The sequence below is a fragment of the Symphalangus syndactylus genome, chromosome 12 (assembly GCF_028878055.3).
Source record: "Symphalangus syndactylus isolate Jambi chromosome 12, NHGRI_mSymSyn1-v2.1_pri, whole genome shotgun sequence".
NCBI classification, from domain to species: domain Eukaryota; kingdom Metazoa; phylum Chordata; class Mammalia; order Primates; family Hylobatidae; genus Symphalangus; species Symphalangus syndactylus.
The window spans coordinates 73,580,248-73,601,175 of record NC_072441.2 but is presented as its reverse complement, the minus strand read 5'-3'; the positions used below and the strand labels follow the sequence as shown (position 1 = coordinate 73,601,175).

Here is a 20,928-nt window from a genome sequence, read left to right as displayed (position 1 = left end):
TATCTATCTATCATCTATCTATCTATCTATCACCTATCTATCTCAACAAAATAAAGAACAGGCATAGACATCTGAAAATAAAATTAACTTCTTAGGAAGTTTCCTACTGCCAGGGATGTAGGTAACCATAGGTGTGGGTAACTTCTTTATGGGAACAGATGCATCTGATAGATGATTAACCTTGTTGATTTAAGGTTCTTCCCACTGCCAAGATTTGATGAGGGGAGACTATAGCAATGAATCTAAATATGCCAAATTCTTTCAGGTGTATCCAGGGCTGCAGGGGATACAGAGGGGGTTTAGCTGAAGACTCTGCAACTTATCCCACTGCAAATAATGCATCCAGGCACCTCCTTTATTTTGTTTTCCATCCCCCCAGATCTTCTGAGGAAGATGCTTCTTCTGGATCACTGTCTCTTCATGGTGCACTCAATGTAAGACTCCAGCAGGAAGATGGTTTCGTCCACCTGGATCTCACTGGCATCCAACCTGAGTGAAAAGTAAAAGCATTTGCCTAGACTGAATGTTCATTAGCATATTTAAGGTTAGAGGCTAGGGCGGGTGTGGCCATAGATAACTGCTTGGTTACCCTTGAGAGTGGATGGAAAGAAAGGAGAACCAGTAGATCATTTTGCTATTTACTGACCATCTTTATGTGCCAGACACCATAGAAACTGCTAAGAATGCAAAATACAGAGCTTCTGTCCTGGGGGAAGGTAGTCTGAATTTGCAATCAGGAAAACGAATGTAAAGGCACAGGTGTAAAAGGACCTAGTGTGTTTTAAAATAGCAAGAAACTAAGAGTGTCTGAAGCTTAAAGTGAGTGGTGATTAGGAAGAAATGGAAGCTTCTTCAGCCTGACAAAAGCCATCTAGGAAAAACCCACAGCTAATATCATACTTAATCGTGAAAGACTAAAAGCTTTTCTCCTAAGATCGGAAACAAAACAAAGATGTCTGCTTTTGTACTTCTATTCAACCTTTTACTGGAGGTTCTAGCCAGGGCAATGGGGCAAGAAAAAAAAAGTAAAGGCATCTAGATTGAAAAGGCAGAAGTAAAACTATCTCTATTCACAGATGACATAATCCTATTATAAAAAATCTCAAAGAATCTGCAAAAAAACTACTAGAATAAATGAATTTAGTAAAGTTGTGGGATACAAAATCACAACACAAAAGTTGGTTTTTTGTATAACACTAGCAATGAACAATCCAAAACTGAAATAAGCAACCACTAAACTAGTATCCAAAAAATACTTAAGAAATAAATTTAATGAAAGAGGTGTACAAATTGTGCACTGAAATGTGAAGGTCTAGGAAAGATGTGATGAAGGCCTGCATGTGGACAAAGATGAAAGGCCAGATTTGAGACACATGACTCAAGTAAAATTAAGCCAGCGCAGTGGCACTTGCTTGTATTCCCAGCTACTTGGGAGGCTGAGGCAGGAAGACTGTTTGAACCTACGAGAGTTCAAGGCCAGTCTGGGCAACACAGCCAAAACCCCGTCTCTTAAAAAAAATTCATCAGTACTTGATGAACAAGAGAGTGTATATGGTGATGGAGAAGAAGCTGAGAACATCTTCAGAATTGCTAGTTTACAAAAATAGGTGGATTAAATTCTGTTAAGTGAGCTGGAGAGGACAGTGAGTTTAGGTTTGCTCGTGCTAAGTTGGAGGGTTACAGGATGTCAAAATGGATTTTCTGGATGGTATTCTGAAATGCAGGTCTGAAGTTTATGATGCTTACTTGTTGACGTTACGTTTCAGGGTCTCTAGCTGCTGACGTTCAGGAGCTGTGATCATCTCCTCTATTTCTTGTAACTGTGCTTCCTCTGCACCAGTAGCCTGCATAGATGCAATGATGGCTTCTACCCTCTGAGATTTTTCTAGCAGACGCCTGTCAAACAAACACAACTCTGAGACATCTTTCCTAACCTGGGAGATTCTCTTACCACGTGTGCCTGAGGCACAACCCACCACCCTTTTGCCATTTTCCTGATCAAGGTAGATAATGTCACCTTCTAAGGACATTTTCTACAAACTTATTTGGAAATAAAACTTCACTCCTGAAATTCTTACTGCCTCTCATTTGCACTTAAAGTTTGGTGCTTTTGTACGTTTCTCACAAATTTAATCTGAATATTTCACTGGGAGCATGTTAGAAAAGTGTAGACTAATGCATGATTTACACTAATCTAAGCCAATGATTCAATGCAAGTAGACTGGTTGCTATCTCTACTGGTTCTTACTTCTGAAAAAAAAAATTTTTTTTTGAGATGGAGTCTCACTCTGTCGCCCAGGCTGGAGTGCAGTGGTGTGATCTTGGTTCACTGCAACCTCCACTCACTGGGTTCAGGTGATTCTCCTGCCTTAGCCTCCCGAGTAGCTGGGACTACAGGTGCCCGCCACCATGCTCAGCTAATTTTTGTATTTTTAGTGAAGACAGGGTTCCACTGTGTTGGCCAGGTTGGTCTCAAACTCCTGACCTCAAGTGATACACTCACCTCAGCCTCCCAAAGTGCTGGGATTACAGGCATAAGCCACCCTGCCAGGCCCAGCCTCTATTGGTTACTATTTCTAGAGGAAATTTCCCCTCAGGCCCTTGACCTTGAAAAATGTAAATAACTCAACTGAAAATGTTACTTACTTATTCTCTTTGGTTTCAAATTGCCTCCTTTCTATCAAGTTGGCTATGCTCTGAGGAAAGAGAAGACAGACAAGGAATGCACATAGTTCTATTTCAGCAGCTCAGGGCGAAGTGGGCATATGAGGGGGACTTGTCTGTGTGGAGGAAATGGTGAGAAGGTCCAGATTGAGTTACCTTGTAGCACCTGTGCAACAACATTCGGGCAGCTGACAGGGTGTTCACAGTATATAAATAGAAGGTCCTGGATGGGGCATGGTCTGGTGTTTTGGGAATTTCCTATTTGTCCAATAGAAAGAAAAGTAGCAGAAATTATACTGTTTTAGAACTGGCAAAGTACACACTCATTCCACCTGGAGTTACTTAGCCCTCTTTTTTACTTACACTTTCCTGTTTCCTAGTAATTCAGTACCTGTGTGTATTTATTTATTTTGAGACTGGATCTTGCTCTGTTACCTAGGATGGAGTGCAGTGGCGTGATATCAGCTCACTGCAACTTCTACCTCCGGCTCAAGCAATCGTCCCACCTCAGCCCCCTGAGTAGCCGGAACTACAGGCAAGCACCACCATGCTCCGCTAATTTTTTAATTTTTGGCGGGTGGCAGAGACATGGTCTCACTATATTGCCCAGGCTGGTCTTGAATTCCTGGGCTCAAGTAATCATCCTGTCTTGGCTTCCCAAAGTGCTGAGATTACAGGTGTGCCCGGCCCAGTCTCTGTGGTTTATGTCATAATTATTCAAATGGAGAGATGGGCTTCCCTGTTTTTTCCATTTGACTGTCAGCATCCTGAGCTGGGGAAGAAAGGGAAGGCAACTAACATTTACTGAACAACTCTATGTGCCAGGTAAATTCTATTTGATCTTTACAAAAAACCATATTATTATTATTTTTGAGACAGAGTCTTGCTCTGTTGCCCAGGCTGGAGTGCAGTGGCGCAATGTTGGCTCACTGCAACCTCTACCTCCAGGGTTCAAGCAATTCTCCTTCCTCAGCCTCCTGAGTAGCTGGGATTACAGACATACGGCACCACACCCAGCTAAGTTTTGTATTTTTAGTAGAGACAGGGTTTCACCAGGTTGGCCAGGCTGGTCTCGAACTCCTGACCTCAAGTGATCCGTCCGCCTAGGCCTCCCAAAGTGCTGGGATTACAGGCATCAGCCACCACACCTGGCAACCATATTATTTTTATTGTCACCATCCATCACTGTTTTATAGATGGGAAACGTGATAACTTGCTTAATGTAACTGGGTAAGGCAGAGCTGTAATCTGACTCCAAAATCCATTCTATCTTTTTACTCATATGGTCTACTAAATAGCCCTGCAAAGACTTAGTTAGATGTGTTCATAAATTTAAACTATAACAGAATTAAGACTTAAGGAAGGACAGAAATGAGAAAAAAAGGTAGGGTGGGTTTGGGGTTTAATGTCCTGGCTGTATTTCTTTTTTGTTTTTTGTATTTTTTTTTTTTTTGAGACGGAGTCTTGCTCTGTCCCCCAGGCTGGAGTGCAGTGGCGCATCTCGGCTCACTGCAAGCTCCGCCTCCCAGGTTCATGCCATTCTCCTGCCTCAGCCTCCCGAGTAGCTGGGACTACAGGCGCCCGCCAACACGCCCGGCTAATTTTTTTGTATTTTTAGTAGAGACAGGGTTTCACCGTGTTAGCCAGGATGGTCTCGATCTCCTGACCTCGTGATCCGCCCGCCTCGGCCTCCCAAAGTGCTGGGATTACAGGCTTGAGCCACCGCACCCGGCCGTTTTTTGTATTTTTTTTGTTTTTTGAGACAGAGTCTCACTCTGTTGCTCAGGCTAGAGTGCAGTGGCTTGATCTCGGCTCACTGCAACCTCCCCCTCCCGGGTTCAAGAGATTCTCCTTCCTGCCTCAGCCTCCTGAGTAGCTGGGACTATAGGCATGTGCCACCAGGCCCAGCTAATTGTTTTGTATTTTAGTAGAGACGGAGTTTTACCATGTTGGCCAGGCTGGTCTCGAACTCCTGACCTCAAGTGATTTGCCCACCTTGGCCTCCCAAAGTGCTGGGACTACAAGCGCGAGCCACTGTGCCCAGCCACCTCTTTCTCACCAGGGCAGTTAAAGCCCCAAATTATCCTCCAAGTGCTCGCTATGTCTCTGTGAATCATGTTTTTCTGTTTCAGAGCTGGATACAGAGTTTGCTTGGGTGTTCAGTATGTTTGCCTAAGAAGTTTCTCTCACTCCAGGCCAGCTTTGCTGGTTGGCAATTATTACACTCTTGGTTGGTTACCTGGAGTGACATGAAATTTTCTGAGAGCATCTTATATAGCATATCCTTTGCCTCCTTTGCAGGAATCATTGCAAAGTCTTCCACTTGCTTCTGCTCTATGTGTTTCTTCTGCAAAACTAGACGGAATATTCTAGCACAGCGAGACCCAAATCTGGAAAGGAATGAAGAAAGCAAATGGCATGCTAACATAGAAGATTAGCTTTAGTTCCCAGTCATAGATGGGGTGGTTGTTCTATTCCATGTGTGAAGCCAGGACCAGACAGGAACAGTGATCAGAAAATTATTCTACAGCTCCATAGGTTGGTGATGGTAAGGCATCACCAACTGCTGTTAATCATAAGGCAGTCACCAACTGCTGACTCGTTTGAGTGCCACAGTTCCTATATTTGTAAGCAAAGGCTTTAGGGAGGCTGGTTAATTTGCATCAGTAGGAATTAAACAGTAGGTTATTTTAGGGTAAAGAGCAGTATTACATAAGATCCATAGGAGTCCAGTGAAAAAATGGGGCAAAGTGTGCCAAGGTGTGGTTATATTGGTTGCTTACATAATGATCAAATTACTTCACTGGGGATAGGAAGTATGTGATCCCAAACCCAATCAGTGTCCCCCTTACCTCTCCTGTACGACGGACTCCAGAGTGGCTGTGGCTAGGGATGCTAATGCCTTATGGAGGTCTTTATGTAGAGAATTAAGGTCACTCAGTAATGTTTTGGCCTAGTTATTGTGATCTGAGTTTCATTCCTAAGTTTCTAATTTATAATTAAATTTTAAACGCTATTTTGTTTTTCATGTTATAATTTATGGTTTCAGTTATGGTACATAAATATTCCAAAACTTTAATACAAGTGTTTAAGTAAGGGTTTTGCTTAACTAAAATTTGGTTGATTAAAAGTCCTTTTTACTTTTCTTTTTTGAGACAGGGTCTCACTCTGTCACCCAGGTTGGAGTACAGTGGCATGATCTCAGCTTACTGCAACCTCCGTCTCCTGGGCTCAAGCGATCCTCCCACCTCAGCCTCTTGAGGAGCTGGACTACAAGCATGCATCGTTACATCTGGCTAGTTTTTGTATTTTTGGTAGAGATGGGGTTTTGCCATGTTGCTTAGCTGATCTTGAACTCCTGGGTTCATGCAATTCACCTGCCTCAGCCTCCCAAAGTCCTTACAGGTGTGAGCCACCATGCTTGGCCTCTTTTTACTTCATCATTAATGCAGTTCACTGAAAATTCATAGAAAAATTTATTTAACAATTACTTCAATTTTCTAACTTATTTAGTATAATAAACATTACCAAATCTTTCTTTCCTAAGGCACCATTCTGATTTATAGGGCAGGCTGCCTGACTCTAAGGAAATAACTGGTAAGGATACTGATGACATACATTCCTCCACCACTGTCGCCAGACTTTCCAACAAACTCTAGCTATTAAGAAAAAGAGAGAGTGTTAACTGAATGGAAAGTCCAGTGATTCTGTTTCCAATGGAACAAATCTGACCAAAAGTCTACAGCAGGTAGCCCTCCTATCAAATGATGTGGAGAAATTGTCTGGGCTGGCTAGGTAAAGAATAACTCTACAGGAGGATGATACTAGGTATCAGTGCAGAAATAAATTATCAACAGTACAAGCTAAAGAAAAAAGAAAAAAAGCAAAAACAGACTTACTGGATCATCTGCCAGCAGAGTGAGATACTGATCAAGAACTTGCTTAGAGATGTTATAGCCAACAGGTAGGGATCTGAAGATCTATGGAGCAAAAGACACTTAAAATGGGTTTGGGAACTTAGAACTCCTGACCTTACTGAAATAAAGATGTTTTAGGCCGGGCGCAGTGGCTAACGCCTGTAATCCCAACACTTTGGGAGGCCGAGGCAGGTGGATCACTTTGGGTCAAGAGTTGGAGACCAGCCTGACCAATATGGTGAAACTCCATCTCTAGTAAAAATACAGAATTAGCTGGACGTGGTGGTGCATGCCTGTAATCCCAGCTATTTGGGAGGCTGAGGCAGGAGAATTGCTTGAACCTGGGAGGCAGAGGTTGCAGTGAGCTGAGACTGCGCCATTGCACTCCAGCCTGAGCTACAAGGGCGAAACTCCGTCTCAAAAAAAAATAAAAAGTTTTAATTTTAGTTACCACGAAACTGTCCAAAAATATTCACAGCGGGATTGTAAGAGTAAAAAACTAGAAACACCCAAATGACCAGTACTGAGGAGTACACTAAAATAAAATATAGCATGGCCATTAAGTGGAATACGATACAGTCATCATGAAGAGTGAGACAAATCTATAGAAACTGACATGAAAGGAAGTTTTACATACACTGTCATATAAAAAATCAAGTTATAGAACAGTATGACTAGGTTGGGTGTGGTGGATCACGCCTTTGTAACGCCAGCACTTTGAGAGGCCGAGGTGGGCGGATCACTTGAGGTCAGGAGTTCGAGACCAGCCTGGCCAACATAGTGAAACCCTGTCTCTACTAAAAATACAAAAATTAGCCTGGCGTGGTGGCATGTGCCTGTGATCCCAGCTACTCAGAAGGATGAGCAGGAGAATGCCTTGAACCCAGGAGGCAGAAGTTGCAGTGAGCTGAGATCGCACTACGGCACTCCAGCCTGGGTGAAAGAGTAAGACTCTGTCACAAAAAAATGAAAACAAACAAACAAAACCCAACAAAAAAGCCAGTATGAATAGTCCCATTTTGGGGTTAAAAAATACACATACCCACATATATGTTAGAGTATGCAAGGTCTGAATAAAGATACATACCAAACTTTTTTTTTTTTGAGACGGACTCTCACTCTGTCTCCCAGGCTGGAGTGCAGTGGTGCAATCTCAGTTTACTGCAACTTCCCACTCCCGGGTTCAAGCGATTCTCCTGCCTCAACCTCCCAAGTAGCTGGGATTACAGGAGTCAATCACCATGCCTGGCTAACTTCTGTAATTTTAGTAGAGATGAGGTTTCACCCTGTTGGATTATGCTGGTTTTGAACTCCTCAGGTGATCTGCCTGCCTCGGCCACCCAAAGTGCTGGGATTACAGGTGTGAGCTGCTGCGTCTGGCCTTTTTTTTTTTTTTTTTTTGAAATAGGGTTCTGCTCTGTTGTTTAAGCTGGAGTGCAGTGGCATGATCATAGTTCACTGCAACCTCAACTCTTAGGCTCAAGCAATCCTCCTGCCTCAGCCTCTCGAATAGCTGTGACTATAGGCATGTGGCACCACACCCAACTAATTTTTTAAAAAAATTTTTTGTAGAGACGGGGGTCTTGTCATGTTGCCCACGTTGGTCTTGAACTCCTGGCCTCAAGGGATCCTTCTGCCTCAACCTCCCAAAGTTCTAGGATTACAAGTGTGAGTCACTGCACCTGGCCATAGAACTTTAAAATAAACAATATAAAAATATAGGAATATTTAAACATAGTCATGCACCATACAACATTTTAGTCAACAATGGACCGTGTGCGGCTGTGGTCCCATATTATACTGGAGCTGAAAAATTCCTACTGTTTTGTGATGTCATAGCTCTTGTAACATCATAGCACAATGCCGTTGTGAAACACATTACTCACGTGTGTGGTGAGGCTGGAGTGCAGTGGCACAATCTCGGCTCACTGCAACCTCTGCCTCCTGGGTTCAAGTGATTCTCCTGCCTCAGCCTCCTGAGTAGCTGGGACCACAGGCGCATGCCGCCATGCCCGGCTAATTTTTTTTTTTTTTTTGCATTTTAGTAGACGGGTTTCACCATGTTGCCCAGGCTGGTCTCAAATGCCTGAGCTCTGGCAATCCGCCGGCCTCGGCCTCCCAAAGTGCTAGGATTACAGGTGTGAGCCACCCCGCTTAGCCTGTTACTGGTTTTTAATAAATACAGCATAGCCTAAGCATGTAGACCATCGTATTCACATTAATTTGCCATTCATTCACTAACTCCCGCAGGGCAACTTTTAGTCCTGAAAGCTCCATTCATGTTAAGTGCACTAAACAGGTGTAGTTTTTAATTTTTCATACCATATTTTTACTGTACCTTTTCTGTGTTTAGATGTTTAGATACACAGATGCTACCGCGTTACAATGGCCTACAGTATTCAGTACAGTAACATGCTCTACAGGTTTACAGCCTAGAAGCCATAGGCTATCCCGTACAGTCTAGGTGTGCTGTAGGCTACACCATCTAGGTTTGTGTAAGTACACCCTATGATGTTCACACAATGATGAAATCGCCTAACAACACATTTCTCAGAATGTATCCCTGCTGTTAAGTGATGCATGACTGTATTACTATGAAAGTAATATAAATAACACATATTAGATATATTAAATATCGATATTTTAAATATAGCGGGTCAAATAATGTCCCAAATGCCAAGGCTCTCAGAGTCCAAATCGTGGATTCTTAAAATAATTAGGAATAGGCTGTACTTGACGAATAGATACTTTGACTAAGTGAATAGCGTAGATTTTTTTTTTTTTTTTTTTTTTTTTTGAGACAGAGTCTCGCTCTGTCGCCCAGGTTGGAGTGCAGTGGCGCAATCTCGGCTCACTGCAAGCTCCGCCTCCCGGGTTCACGCCATTCTCCTGCCTCAGCCTCTCCGAGTAGCTGGGACTACAGGCGCCCGCCACCACGCCCGGCTAATTTTTTTTTTGTATTTTTAGTAGAGACGGGGTTTCACCGTGGTCTCGATCTCCTGACCTCGTGATCCGCCCGCCTCGGCCTCCCAAAGTGCTGGGATTACAAGCGTGAGCCACCGCGCCCGGCCAATAGCGTAGATTTTTAAAAGCTGGATCCTAAGAGACCAAACATTTCAGTGCTCATCACTTGAAGATAATCCCTGCTCCACATCAAACGCCCTTCTCTTTCAAGGCTCAGACCTCAACCCAAACTCAGAATCTGTGTATAATAAACGTTGTTAATACCCAAGAATCTGTCAGAAAGTTAGCACAACACGAAACTCACCTCATTGGAAGACAATGGCTGGGTGAAGGGAGCACTAGAGGAAGTGGTAATCTCACTCATTCGGAGCATGGTTCGCACAATCTCACTGCTTGTCTATTTGAAAAGTAAACTAGAATTCAGAAATCGCAGTGCTGCCCCCGGCTCTATGTGCCAACGGCCATATCTGACAAATAAGTAAATGTCCCTGATGACCAATGACAGACCCACTTAGGTATTACCTGGTCCATCCTGTTAGCAACTGCACTCACAATGGCTTGGTCACGGAAGTGTTGGTGGAATCTGTCAAGGTTGGCCTGCCAATAAATCCCATCATCTGGAATGGGCTGAGGAAGAGAAAAGATTTAGAGAAACATTTAGATATAGTGTAAAGTTTTCTGGTGAGGAGCTTGGATTTAATGGTTCACCATTTCTTTTCCTACACAGTAACAACTACACTGGCTGGAAAGAAATCATTCAGTCATGTAGACTGGTGTCTAGACAAATCCCAACTTCAAACAGGTTCTCTAAGCTCATCTCCAATCTTTCTCTCCCTATTTTATTATTTAACTTTTATTTTTATATTTTTTTTGAGACAGAGTTTTGCTCGTCACCCAGGCTGGAGTGCAGTGGCGTGATCTCGGCTCGCTGCAACCTCTGCCTCTCGGGTTCAAGTGATTCTCCTGCCTCAGCCTACTGAGTAGCTGGGATTACAGGCAACCACCACTGCGCTAGGCTAATTTTTGTATTTTTATTAGAGTTGGGGTTTTACAATGTTGGCCAGGCTGGTCTCGAACTCCTGACCTCAGGTGATCTGCCTGCCTCGGACTCCCAAATGCTGGGATTACAGGCGTGAGCCACCACAACCGGCCTTTCTCTCTATTTTAACTCTTCTCCATTACTCTCAAGTCTCCAACTTGACCCTTCTTCCTTCTCACTCTCGGCAGATGACTTTGCCTCTCATTTCACAGAGAAAATAGAAGACACTAGGCCAGAACTCACTCACCTCTGTGCACATCCTTACCACATTTCTTTCTTTTTTGTTCTTAATTCATATTTTCTTTTTTTGAGACGGAGTCTCGCTCTGTCGCCCAGGCTGGAGTGCAGTGGCGCAATCTCGGCTCACTGCAAGCTCCGCCTCCCGGGTTCACGCCATTCTCCTGCCTCAGCCTCTCCAAGTAGCTGGGACTACAGGCGCCCGCCACCACGCCCGGCTAATTTTTTTGTATTTTTAGTAGAGACGGGGTTTCACCGTGGTCTCGATCTCCTGACCTCGTGATCCGCCGGCCTCGGCCTCCCAAAGTGCTGGGATTACAAGCGTGAGCCACCGCGCCCGGCCTTCTTAATTCATATTTTCACTCACTTTTATCACAGCTGAAAAATGCTCCTTTTACCTAAGGTTAATGCCCATATTGGTATTCCAGATCTTACTCTCTCATTCATTCTTGGGGATCCAGCTCTATTTTACCCTGTCCTCTAACATCTTCAGCCTTTCCTTCTCTATCGCCTTCTTATCAGCCTTTACCCTGTCCAAGTCTCTTTCTACTCTAGAATTCTCCTTCAACCCTATGCCTTCTCTTCTTTTCCTTACTGTCATAGCCAAGCTTCTCAAACAGTTGGCCATCCCAGCTGTATCTCTATCTAGATTTACGCAACCCATTTCCACTATTGTACTGAAATGTCAATTGTCACTTGCATTCCAGTGAAATTCCACAATTGTCCTTGAGGACTCTATGTTGTTAAGTTCAAATAATAATTTCCACTTCTGATCTTATTTAACCTTTTGGAAGCATATGACATGGTTGGACATCTTTTCCTTCTTAAAACTTTATGTGGCTCCTTGGATTTTATGACACCATTTTTTTTTCCTTTTAAAGGCAGGGTCTTTGTCACCCAGGCTGGAGTGCAGTGGTGTCATCGTAGCTTACTGCAGCCTTGACCTCCCTGGGCTCAGGTGATCCTCTCATCTCAGCCTCCCAAGCGGCTGGGACCACAGGTGCGTGCCACCATGCTTGGGTAATTTTTGTATTTTTCTGTAGAGACAGGGTCTCACCATGTTGCTCAGGACGGTCTCAAACTCCTAGGCTCAAGCGATCTGCCCACCTTGGCCTTCCAAAGTGTTAGGATTACACGTGTGAGCCACTGGGCCTGGCCGACACCATTTTTTCTTGGTGTTACTCTGAACCTTTCTGGCTACCTTTCCTCAGTATCCACAGATTCCTCTTTCAGATGCCAACTGTAATCCTGGTGTTTTGTCAGGGTTCTGTCCATACCTTTCCTTTCTTTTTACTCTACATGCTCTACTTGGGTAATTTTATCTGCTCTCCAGGCTTCAACTACTGATGCATTTCCAAATCTGTTACTCTATCCTAGAACTTTTTTTTTTTTTTTTTTTTTTTGAGACAGAGCCTTGCTCTGCGCTGTGCCCAGGCTGGAGTGAAGTGGCACAATCTCGGCTCATTGCAACCTCTGCCCCCCAGGTTCAAGCGATTCTCCTGCCTCAGCTTCCCTAGTAGCTGGGATTACAGGCCTGCGCCACCATGCATGGCTAATTTTTGTATTTTTAGTAGAGACGGGGTTTCACCATCTTGGCCAGGCTGGTCTCGAACTCCTGACCTCAGGTGATCCACCTGCCTCAGCCTCCCAAAGTGCTAGGATTACAGGCATTACTGCACCTGGACTATCCTGGAACTCTCTATTATGCTCCAGATGCATAGACTCAGCTGCCTATTTGACACTTCCACCTGTTCCCCAAACTGTTCTGTTTTTAAGTTTTCAGGTAACTACACTATAACCAACCTAATTTTTTTTTTTTTGAGACAGGGTCTTGCTCTGTTGCCCAGGCTGTAGTGCAGTGGCACAATCATGGCTCACTGCAGCCTTGACTTCCTGGGCTCAAGTGATCCTCCCACCTCAGCCCCTGAGTAGCTGGGACTACAAACATGTGCTACCAGGTCTGGTGTTTTTTTTTTTTTTTTGGTACAGATGGGGTCTCACTACATTGTCCAGGCTCGTCTCAAACTCCTGGGCTCAAGTGATTCTTCTACCTTAGCCTCCCAAAATGCTGGGATTACAGGCATGAGCCACTGTGCCTAGACAACCCAATTTCTTTCTTTTTTTTTTTTTTTGAGATGGAGTCTTGCTCTGTCACCAAGGATGGAGTGCAGTGGCGTGATCTCGGCTCACTGCAACCTCTGCCTCCCAGGTTCAGGCCATTATCCTGCTGCAGCCTCCCAAGTAGCTGTAATTACAGGCACCTACCACCATGGCCAGCTAATTTTTGTATTTTTAGTAGACGGGGTTTCACCATGTTGACCAGGCTCGTCTCGAACTCTGACCTCAGGTATCCACCCACCTCGGCCTCCCAAAGTGCTGGGATTACAGGTGTGAGCCACCATGCTTGGCCAGCCAACCCAATTTCTTAAGCTACAAACTTGGGTATCACCCCTAGTCCCTTGCTCTCCATAATCTACCACCCCATTACCAAGTTCTATCTATTCTTTATATTTATCAGATGTCTACTTTTCTTTCTCCTATCATTACCTTATTTCAGACTCTAAATCTTGGCCCATCTGGATTACTACAATAGCCTCCTAACTGGGTTTTTTTTTTTTCCCTTTAAAACATAGCAGACACTATAAAAGGAGTAACTAGGTTTTCTCCTTCTAATTTTGTTTTGCATCATTCTTCCCATTTCTTAGAGTAGTGCTTTTTTTCTTTTTAAACTGTTTTGGGTCACAGTTCCTTTGAAGAATGTAATGAAAGGTATGGAGAGCTTCACTGAAAAATGCACATAAGTACAAGTGGACTCTCTGAAATCCATCCATAGAGTAGTACAAGTTAGGAACTGCTGTGCTATAATAATCTTTCTAAAATATAAATCCAGTCACTTCATTTCCCTGCTTAAAATCCATCAGTGGCTCTCCCTTGCCTTCAGGATAAAGCCCAAACCTCTTAGACAAACATGTACACAAATAATAAATAATTCCAGTTATAAATATAAATGCTGTGAAGTATATGAAATGAGAAATGTGGTAGGGACTAGTGTAGGAGTGGGCAATGGTGCTTTAAGTCTATGAAAAGAGCATTTAAGATAGAAATGATATAAACAGAGACCACTACATGAAGATCTGGGGACAAACATTTGAAGCCGGAGGCATAAGGGCCAAAGTCTAAAGACCAGAAAGAGTTTGACATGTTTAAGAGATAAAGTCAGTAGGGGGAACATAGTGAGTAAGATGGAGATGGGGCAGAGGTGAGGTTGAAGAGCCCTATCTCCAGCAGATCATATGAAGACCTAGATCACGTAAGGCTTCCTAGCCTGTACCTTGGATTTCTTCTAAGAGTAAAGGAAAGCTATTTAAGGAGTCTAATCAGTGGATGTGTTGTTTTGTTTTGGACAACTTAGAAAGTCATTTTGGCTACTAAGTAGGTAAGAATGCAGCTAGGGAGACCACTAACGAAAGCGTTTGCAAAGAGTTGAATAGAGATGGCAGTGAAAAGATGAGAAATGGTTGGATTTGAGGTAATTTTGGAAACTGGGTTGATATGTTTTACTGTGAGATTAGAGGGTTCCAAGGATTTGGCTTAAGCAGAAATGGTGGTGTCCTAGGCGGCTGGCCTAGGTGGTAGTGTCTTTTACTAAGATGAGGAAGTTTATGAGGGAGCAAGATATTTGGGAGGAGGAATCAATTACTCTGTTTTGGCCACACTAAGTTTGAGATGCTTACTGACATCTTTATAGGCACGCTAAGAAGGCATTTGAATATGAATTCAGGCCTATGTATAGTTTTTAGACCCATTTTTTACTACTGGCCCCTATAGGTCCTTAGGTTCTCGCCATATTGAGCAACCTAAACTTTTTATAGGCCCCTTTTCACATAAGCTGTTACCTCTGTTCAACGAAAGAATTAAGTTAAGGCTCAGAAGGGAGACAGTAATGGTTCATTCTTTGTTAGTCTATTCCTAATATTTAAATGAGGTTCATAATCCTACTGCTTCTTAGCTCAGGAAGCTTTAAGCTCTCTTGGGGTTTGTTATCTGAGTGCTCTTTCTGGCCTGCTTCAGGGTGAGGACTTCTAATCAAGAAGCCCCATTACCTCCTTGTTATCTGTAGTATGTTTTGGTCTCTTGGCCTTGGGCTCCCCAGCAGCATCTTCATCAGATGATCTCCGCCTTTTACCTTTCCCTGCCAAACAAACAATTAAACACTTAGACTATATCTCATATGATGACAAGAAATGACCAAACATGAGAGCAGGTGTCTTTCATTCCAAAGACATCTGTAGCTGCCTCTAGATCAGAGTTGCTTAGGGGGCTGAAGAGCTATAAGAAACTCAAGTAACTGATGAAATAATCTGAAACTCAACATGTTCAAAAAGAGGCTTATAGTCTTTCTCCTCCAATGCTCTCTTTCATGGCCAATGATATCATCCTCCCACATGCGCAAGTCAGACACACAGATGTCATTCTTAGTACTTGTTTCCTTCACCCTCTCTGTTTCATTTTCCACCAGTCTGTCAACATTTACCTTTGCCCCATTCTCCCATCCTTTCTGTAGACAAAAAATCTTTTAAAAGTGCAAATTAGATCATGTCATTTCCTTAAAAATCCTTCATTGGTCTTCCTTTGCTCTTAGCATAAAGATAGATGCTCTATAAGGTCTTACTTGATTTAGCCCCTGCCTGTCTCCCATCCAAGTACTAAGCAGGTCGATCCTGATTAGCTTCTGAGATCAGACCCCTACCTAGCTATGTCTCTAACCTTATCTCATGCCACTCTTGCATTGCTTACAATGCTTTAGCTATACTGACATTCTTTCCTTTCCTCAAATGCTATTTTTTTACTACATACTATTCCCTTTGTCAAAAATGCTTTTCCTGTTACCTCACTGTTAGCTTCTACTTCAAATCTTAGCTCAAATGCCACCTTCTCAAAGAAACATGAGGCCTAAACTCAGATGAATCCCGTCCCTCATTATATATTTTCTTTTCTTTTTTTTTCCGAGACAGAGTCTCACTCTGTCGCCCAGGCTGGAGTACAGCGGCGCAATCTTGGCTCACTGCAACCTGTCTCCTGGGTTCAAGCAATTCTCCTGCCCTAGCCTCCCGAGTAGCTGGGATCACAGGCATATGCCACCATACCTGGCTAATTTTTTTTTTTTTTTGAGACGGAGTCTGGCTCTGTTGCCCAGGCTAGAGTGCAGTGGCGCGATCTCGGCTCACTGCAAGCTCCGCCTCCTGGGTTGACGCCATTTTCCTGCCTCAGCCTCCCGAGTAGCTGGGACTACAGATGCCCACCACCACGCCCAGCTAATTTTTTGTATTTTTAGTATAGGTAGGGTTTCACTGTATTAGCCAGGATGGTCTCGATCTCCTGACCTCGTGATCCACCCACCTCGGCCTCCCAAAGTGCTAGGATTACAAGTGTGAGCCACCATGCCCGGCTACCTGGCTAATTTTTATAATTTTAGTAGAGATGGGGTTTCACCATGTTGCCCAGGCTGGTCTCGAACTCCCGGCCTCATGCAATTCACCTGCCTCAGTCTCCCAAAGTCTCCATTATATATTTTCATAACACCTCATACTTTTCCTTCATGGCACTTATCACAGTTTAATTATACACTGATGTGATTTTCTGATTAATGTATGTCTCATAATACTATGACAGTTCCTTCATAGGAATAGTTCCTTCATAGTACTTATCACAGTTTAATGATATATCGATGTGACTTTCTGATTAATGTATGTCTCCTATACTAAAGCCCCATGGCAGAGACCATGATTTTTTCATTGTTATATACCACGATGTCTGGCACATAGCAAATATTTGGTAAATACAAGCACATTTCATACACTTGACAATCAAGAAGAATCCACAATTAAGGCAAGTCACAGTTCCAGGGGTTAAAATTCCTTACCTATCAAGCTGAGTTTAGGAACCAGGTACATGTCCTTTTCATTAATGACAAGTGTGGGGGCAGGTGGTGGTGGCCCAGGGTCTGAATTCTCAGTGGTAGGTACCGAAGGGCAGCGTTGTACAAAGTGTGTGTCTGCCAGTCGCACAAATGTGTTTGATACTTCAGCATAGTCCATGGTCTTGCCATCTGTATAACAGGAGGAAAAAGGCAGATGAGACGGCCTAAGATAGCTCAGGGTCCACTCCCGTAGCCAGCTGATCTATGCTTTTGTTAACAGCTATGGATACTGTACTGACCCTCCATGGTCTCTGTGAGCCGGTCTGCCACTTTCTTCACAACAGCTGACATTGTCAGTTTGCCGTTCAACAGAAGCTCCTCAACAATCAGCTCTCCAGTGTCACTGTACAGAGTTTTGGTAGTATAGATGTACCGGGGATATCTAAGCATTCGCAATACCCGGCTGCACTGGGCTTCATACTCCACCACACCACGTTTGTGCACTTGATAACTCACCAGGTTATGTTGGACGAGGACACACAGGGCTTTTTTCACCTAAATGGGACATAAAGAGAAGAAAGAGAGGAAAGACCTGAAGATATAGCTCATTACTGCTGGCAATTTTTTGTCCAACAGCTTAGTAAGCATCAGAAAACGGCTAGGTAATTTCTGCACTTATTTCCTCTCTCCATTGGAGGACGTAATAAGAATCACACATCAATACAATAGATCAGGAAGATTCCTTGCTATATTTCCTCTGATCCTTATCTCTCAAAACACAATTTACTTTCCTTTCATCATTCTCAGTCCTTAAAGGCAGTACTGAGATTAATAGACTTATCGTGAATAAATGAGGTATGGCATGGGAAGAGCAAAGATTTGCCTAAAAGCTGTGATGAAATAGGAACATTTTGAGAAACAAAATGTTGATGCCTAAGTCTCATCCTTTTCTCCCTGAAATAACATTGTTCTGCTCCAAGGGCAGGCTTTCTTCATTTTTCCTTTTCTGGGGTGAGAAGAACAATATTCAAAGGTGGGTGAAATAAATTAGTGAAAGAAATGAGAGAAAATTAATGTCATTTAGACATACCTGATCCAGTGATGTTCCTGTGTCATGGGCAATTACTCTTAGTGGCTGGCTGCCGGTTCTTATCAGATGTACTCCAATTTTTTCTACAATCTCTCCAAAATGCTCTTGCAGCAACAAAGAACAGAGCTTAATTTCTGCTTGAGTCATTGTACTGGGGAGTCTGAGAGCTAGGGAAAAAACACCAAAACGGTACAATGGAAAGACTTTCACGCTGGAAGCAGAGCTGCTGAGTGTAAATTCATGTATTCCTTCTGGAGGGCAATTTGACAATACATATCAAAAAGCCTTAAAAATCTTGCATATCTTTGAAATAACAATTTATTTTTGGATATTGTGTCCAAGGAAAGAATAAAAAGCTAATAATAATGAAGTCATTAGTTCTCTTTATAATACCGACTTACTGGAAACAATCTAACGTCTAACAATAAATGATGCCATATCCATACAATGGCATACTATACCAACATTTAAAGTTATTTAGTACGATGCGTATTCGTGTAGAAAATTATTCATAATAGGCTGGCGCGGTGGCTCATGCCTGTAATCCCAGCACTTTGGGAGACCGAGGTGGGCGTATCATGAAGTCAGGAGTTTGAGACCAGCCTGGCCAATATAATGAAACCCCTTCTCTACTAAAAATACAAAAAAAAATTAGTTGGGCATGGTGGCGGGTGCCTGTAATCCCAGCTACTAGGGAGGCTGAGGCAGGAGAATCGCTTGAAGCCGGGAGGCAGAGGTTGCAGTGAGCCGAGATCGCGTCACTGCACTCCAACCCGGCGACGGTGCGAGATTCCGTCTCCAAAACAAAAACAAAACAAAACAAAATTATTCACAATATATTAAGTGACAGAAGCGAGCTGAAAAAATATAAAAATTCAATTATTGTTAAAAAAAGAAAAATGTATGCATAGAAAAAGACTATGCATCAAATTTATCTCTATGGGATTATGCGTGATTGATTTTCTTTAAAGATTGGGAGATGATTTTGCAGTCTGTCACAGACCTTAGTTTCTAAACTTCATTGCTTGGAAGAATTAAGGTCACTGTTCACAGCTCGGTGGGAGTGAGCAAGTAGTGTTATACTCAGTCCATAAAGGAAATGGTAATTTCGAAAAAGAAATTTAGGAGGTAAAGGACTGCTTCTCAACAGGGTGTGTCAAACAGGAGATGAGGTTACGTTGTTTGCAGGACAGTATTCAATTCTTAAACTTCTACTCCTTGACAAAGTTGACACAATCAGAAACGGACGTAGTTGATTTTATGATTACTTCCTTATTACAAATTGCTACCAAACATTGTTTACTTATTTCTTCCAATTCCTAAGAAGCCAAGTCTTTGCCTCCCCGTCCCCACCCAGCCTCAGTATCACCAGAGACCTATTTCGTCCATCCACATATCTTTGGAGAAGCATTCCCAGATCCTTTGCCATCCTCGGAAAGGGCTTCCAAGGCGCTTGGCTCCTAGCTCTACACTCCTTTTACACAGGTTCCCGTTTCGGAATTGGTCTCTGGGTCCAGTCAGTGCCGCCACGTTCAGACAGCATTTTCCACTAACCTCACGGTCAGCGCAATCCGGAGGCTCCAACCCCAATGCTGCTGAGCTTCCCGCGACAGCTTCCTGCGGCTCTCGCAGGCCTTCTGAGCCGAGGTGGAACCCACCACCCTTTCTAGGACGAGGACCGCCACCGAAGAGGACGCGGAAAAGCAGAAAGCGCGTGCCGCTCTACCCCAGAGTTTCGGCGGCTTCCGGGGACGCTCTTTCTTTCTTCTCGCTGGAAGGCTGGAAGACCAGCGAGGGGCTGTTTGTGGAGCCGGCGGGCGGGCGGTTTGTCTCTCCTTCCTGCGCCTCTTTGGTTCTGGGAGGCGGGCCGCAGGGTAGCTGTTGGCGCCGCCGCCTCTCTGGGCCTGGCCGACTCACGTGACCGACGCGGGCTCTGAAGCGGTGGGCCGCACCGAGGCGGCGGCGGCGGCGGCGACTGCAGCTCGGGAGGTAGCGGCCTGACGAGGGACGGGCCGGCTGCCCTCTCGGACTGCCGCGGCGGAGGACAAAAATGGCGGAGGCTTCGGCGGCCGGGGCGGACTCGGGCGCCGCTGTAGCCGCCCACCGGTTTTTCTGCCACTTTTGCAAGGGCGAGGTCAGCCCCAAACTACCGGTAAGAGCCCCGTGTTCTCTGTACTTGGGAACCTCATAGATTCCTGGCCCCGATTTCCCGGAACTGGGTCTGGAGCTTTCCGCACACCCTTGACTCCCCGGACATCGGTCTGCCGAATACCTGCTGCCCACTTCTCCAGCCGCCGGCCCTAAACCCTGGGCATCACGGCCCCGGCCCCGTACCTCCTGCCCACCTCTTAATTCATCCTGGGCTGCTCCACCTGACCTCACCTCTTTACCTCCCCTGTCCTTAATTTTTTTTTTTCTTAGCAAGTTTTCCTCTGATAACTCTCCCCTCAATTTTCTTGCATTCTTTTATACCTGGTCTTTTTCCCTCGATGACCTCCCCCCCCATACTTCTTCCGCTGTGTCTTCTCACCTTCATCTGTGTTCTTTTCCACTTTTCACCCCCCACCGCCCCCGCCACCTCCCTTGTCAGTGAAGCAAAATAGCGGATTGCTGAGGATTGTCACTCTTCGGTTTTCTCTAGGGAAGGAAGCACAGAAAGGGGGTTGGAAGGTACCTGTGGGGCGAAAAGGGGGATTTTGCTCTTCAGTGGTTTCCAGGATCCTCGTGAAAGTGAAAACAGCAGCGTACTAATGACTTGCAGACAGCCTGCACTCCTATCACTATTGAAGGAAATGGCTTTAGGAAGAAGGCAGGACGTACTGTTTCAACTTAGTTTATTTTGGTTGTCATGCTGCCAGTGTCTTTAATACCATTGTTCCGCCCCCCGCCCTGTCCCTTTCTTCACCTAAGAAAAAGAGCCGGGACAGAATGTTGGAGATGCTTCTTCTGACGTGAAATTGGTTTTCACGAATTTCTGCCAGTGTTAGCCCCTTGAGAGGCAGTGCTGTGGTTGTTGAAGAAAACACTTTTGTAGGTCAGGCGCAGTGGCTTAGGTCTGTAATCCCAGTGCTTTGGGAGGATGAGGCAGGAGGATTGC

General features: G+C 44.3%; 2 protein-coding genes across 5 annotated transcripts in view; one reads left to right on the top strand and one right to left on the bottom strand.

Moving 5' to 3' along the window:
• Positions 1 to 72: 72 nt before the first annotated feature.
• On the bottom strand, positions 73 to 19,917 carry POLR3C (RNA polymerase III subunit C). 3 transcript variants are annotated; one of them, XM_063625919.1, is made up of 15 exons: positions 19,208 to 19,917; positions 17,832 to 17,998; positions 17,041 to 17,296; positions 16,745 to 16,930; positions 14,925 to 15,013; positions 10,068 to 10,172; positions 9,850 to 9,942; positions 6,564 to 6,644; positions 6,272 to 6,323; positions 5,517 to 5,577; positions 4,904 to 5,054; positions 2,821 to 2,922; positions 2,647 to 2,696; positions 1,747 to 1,896; positions 73 to 489 (listed from the first exon to the last, which is right to left on the bottom strand). In XM_063625919.1, the coding sequence occupies exons 1-15, from the start codon at positions 19,224 to 19,226 to the stop codon at positions 408 to 410; spliced, it is 1,644 nt and encodes a 547-aa protein (XP_063481989.1). In that variant the 5' UTR covers positions 19,227 to 19,917; the 3' UTR covers positions 73 to 407. The 3 variants fall into 3 exon arrangements, with proteins under 3 accessions (XP_063481989.1, XP_063481990.1, XP_063481991.1); XM_063625920.1 differs by having other exon boundaries at positions 19,386 to 19,529; XM_063625921.1 differs by lacking the exon at positions 2,821 to 2,922 and having other exon boundaries at positions 335 to 489; positions 19,208 to 19,329.
• The window catches only part of RNF115 (ring finger protein 115), a 90,279-nt gene continuing 89,092 nt past the window's right edge, over positions 19,742 to 20,928 (top strand). The window contains exon 1 of one of the 2 annotated variants that reach the window (XM_063625947.1): positions 19,742 to 19,983. In XM_063625947.1, the coding sequence (XP_063482017.1) occupies positions 19,882 to 19,983 (102 nt within the window). In that variant the 5' untranslated portion in view covers positions 19,742 to 19,881. The remainder of the gene's footprint in view (positions 19,984 to 20,928) is intronic. The other variant, XM_063625948.1, reaches the window with a different exon arrangement.

Excerpts from the sequence above, each read along its gene's own strand:
- POLR3C (XM_063625919.1), bottom strand. Across the intron at positions 5,055-5,516 it reads GAGTCCGTCGTACAGGAGAG|ATTTGGGTCTCGCTGTGCTA; the intron begins GTAAGGGGGACA and ends ATTCCTTTCCAG. Across the intron at positions 490-1,746 it reads CTGAAACGTAACGTCAACAA|GTTGGATGCCAGTGAGATCC; the intron begins GTAAGCATCATA and ends CTTTTCACTCAG.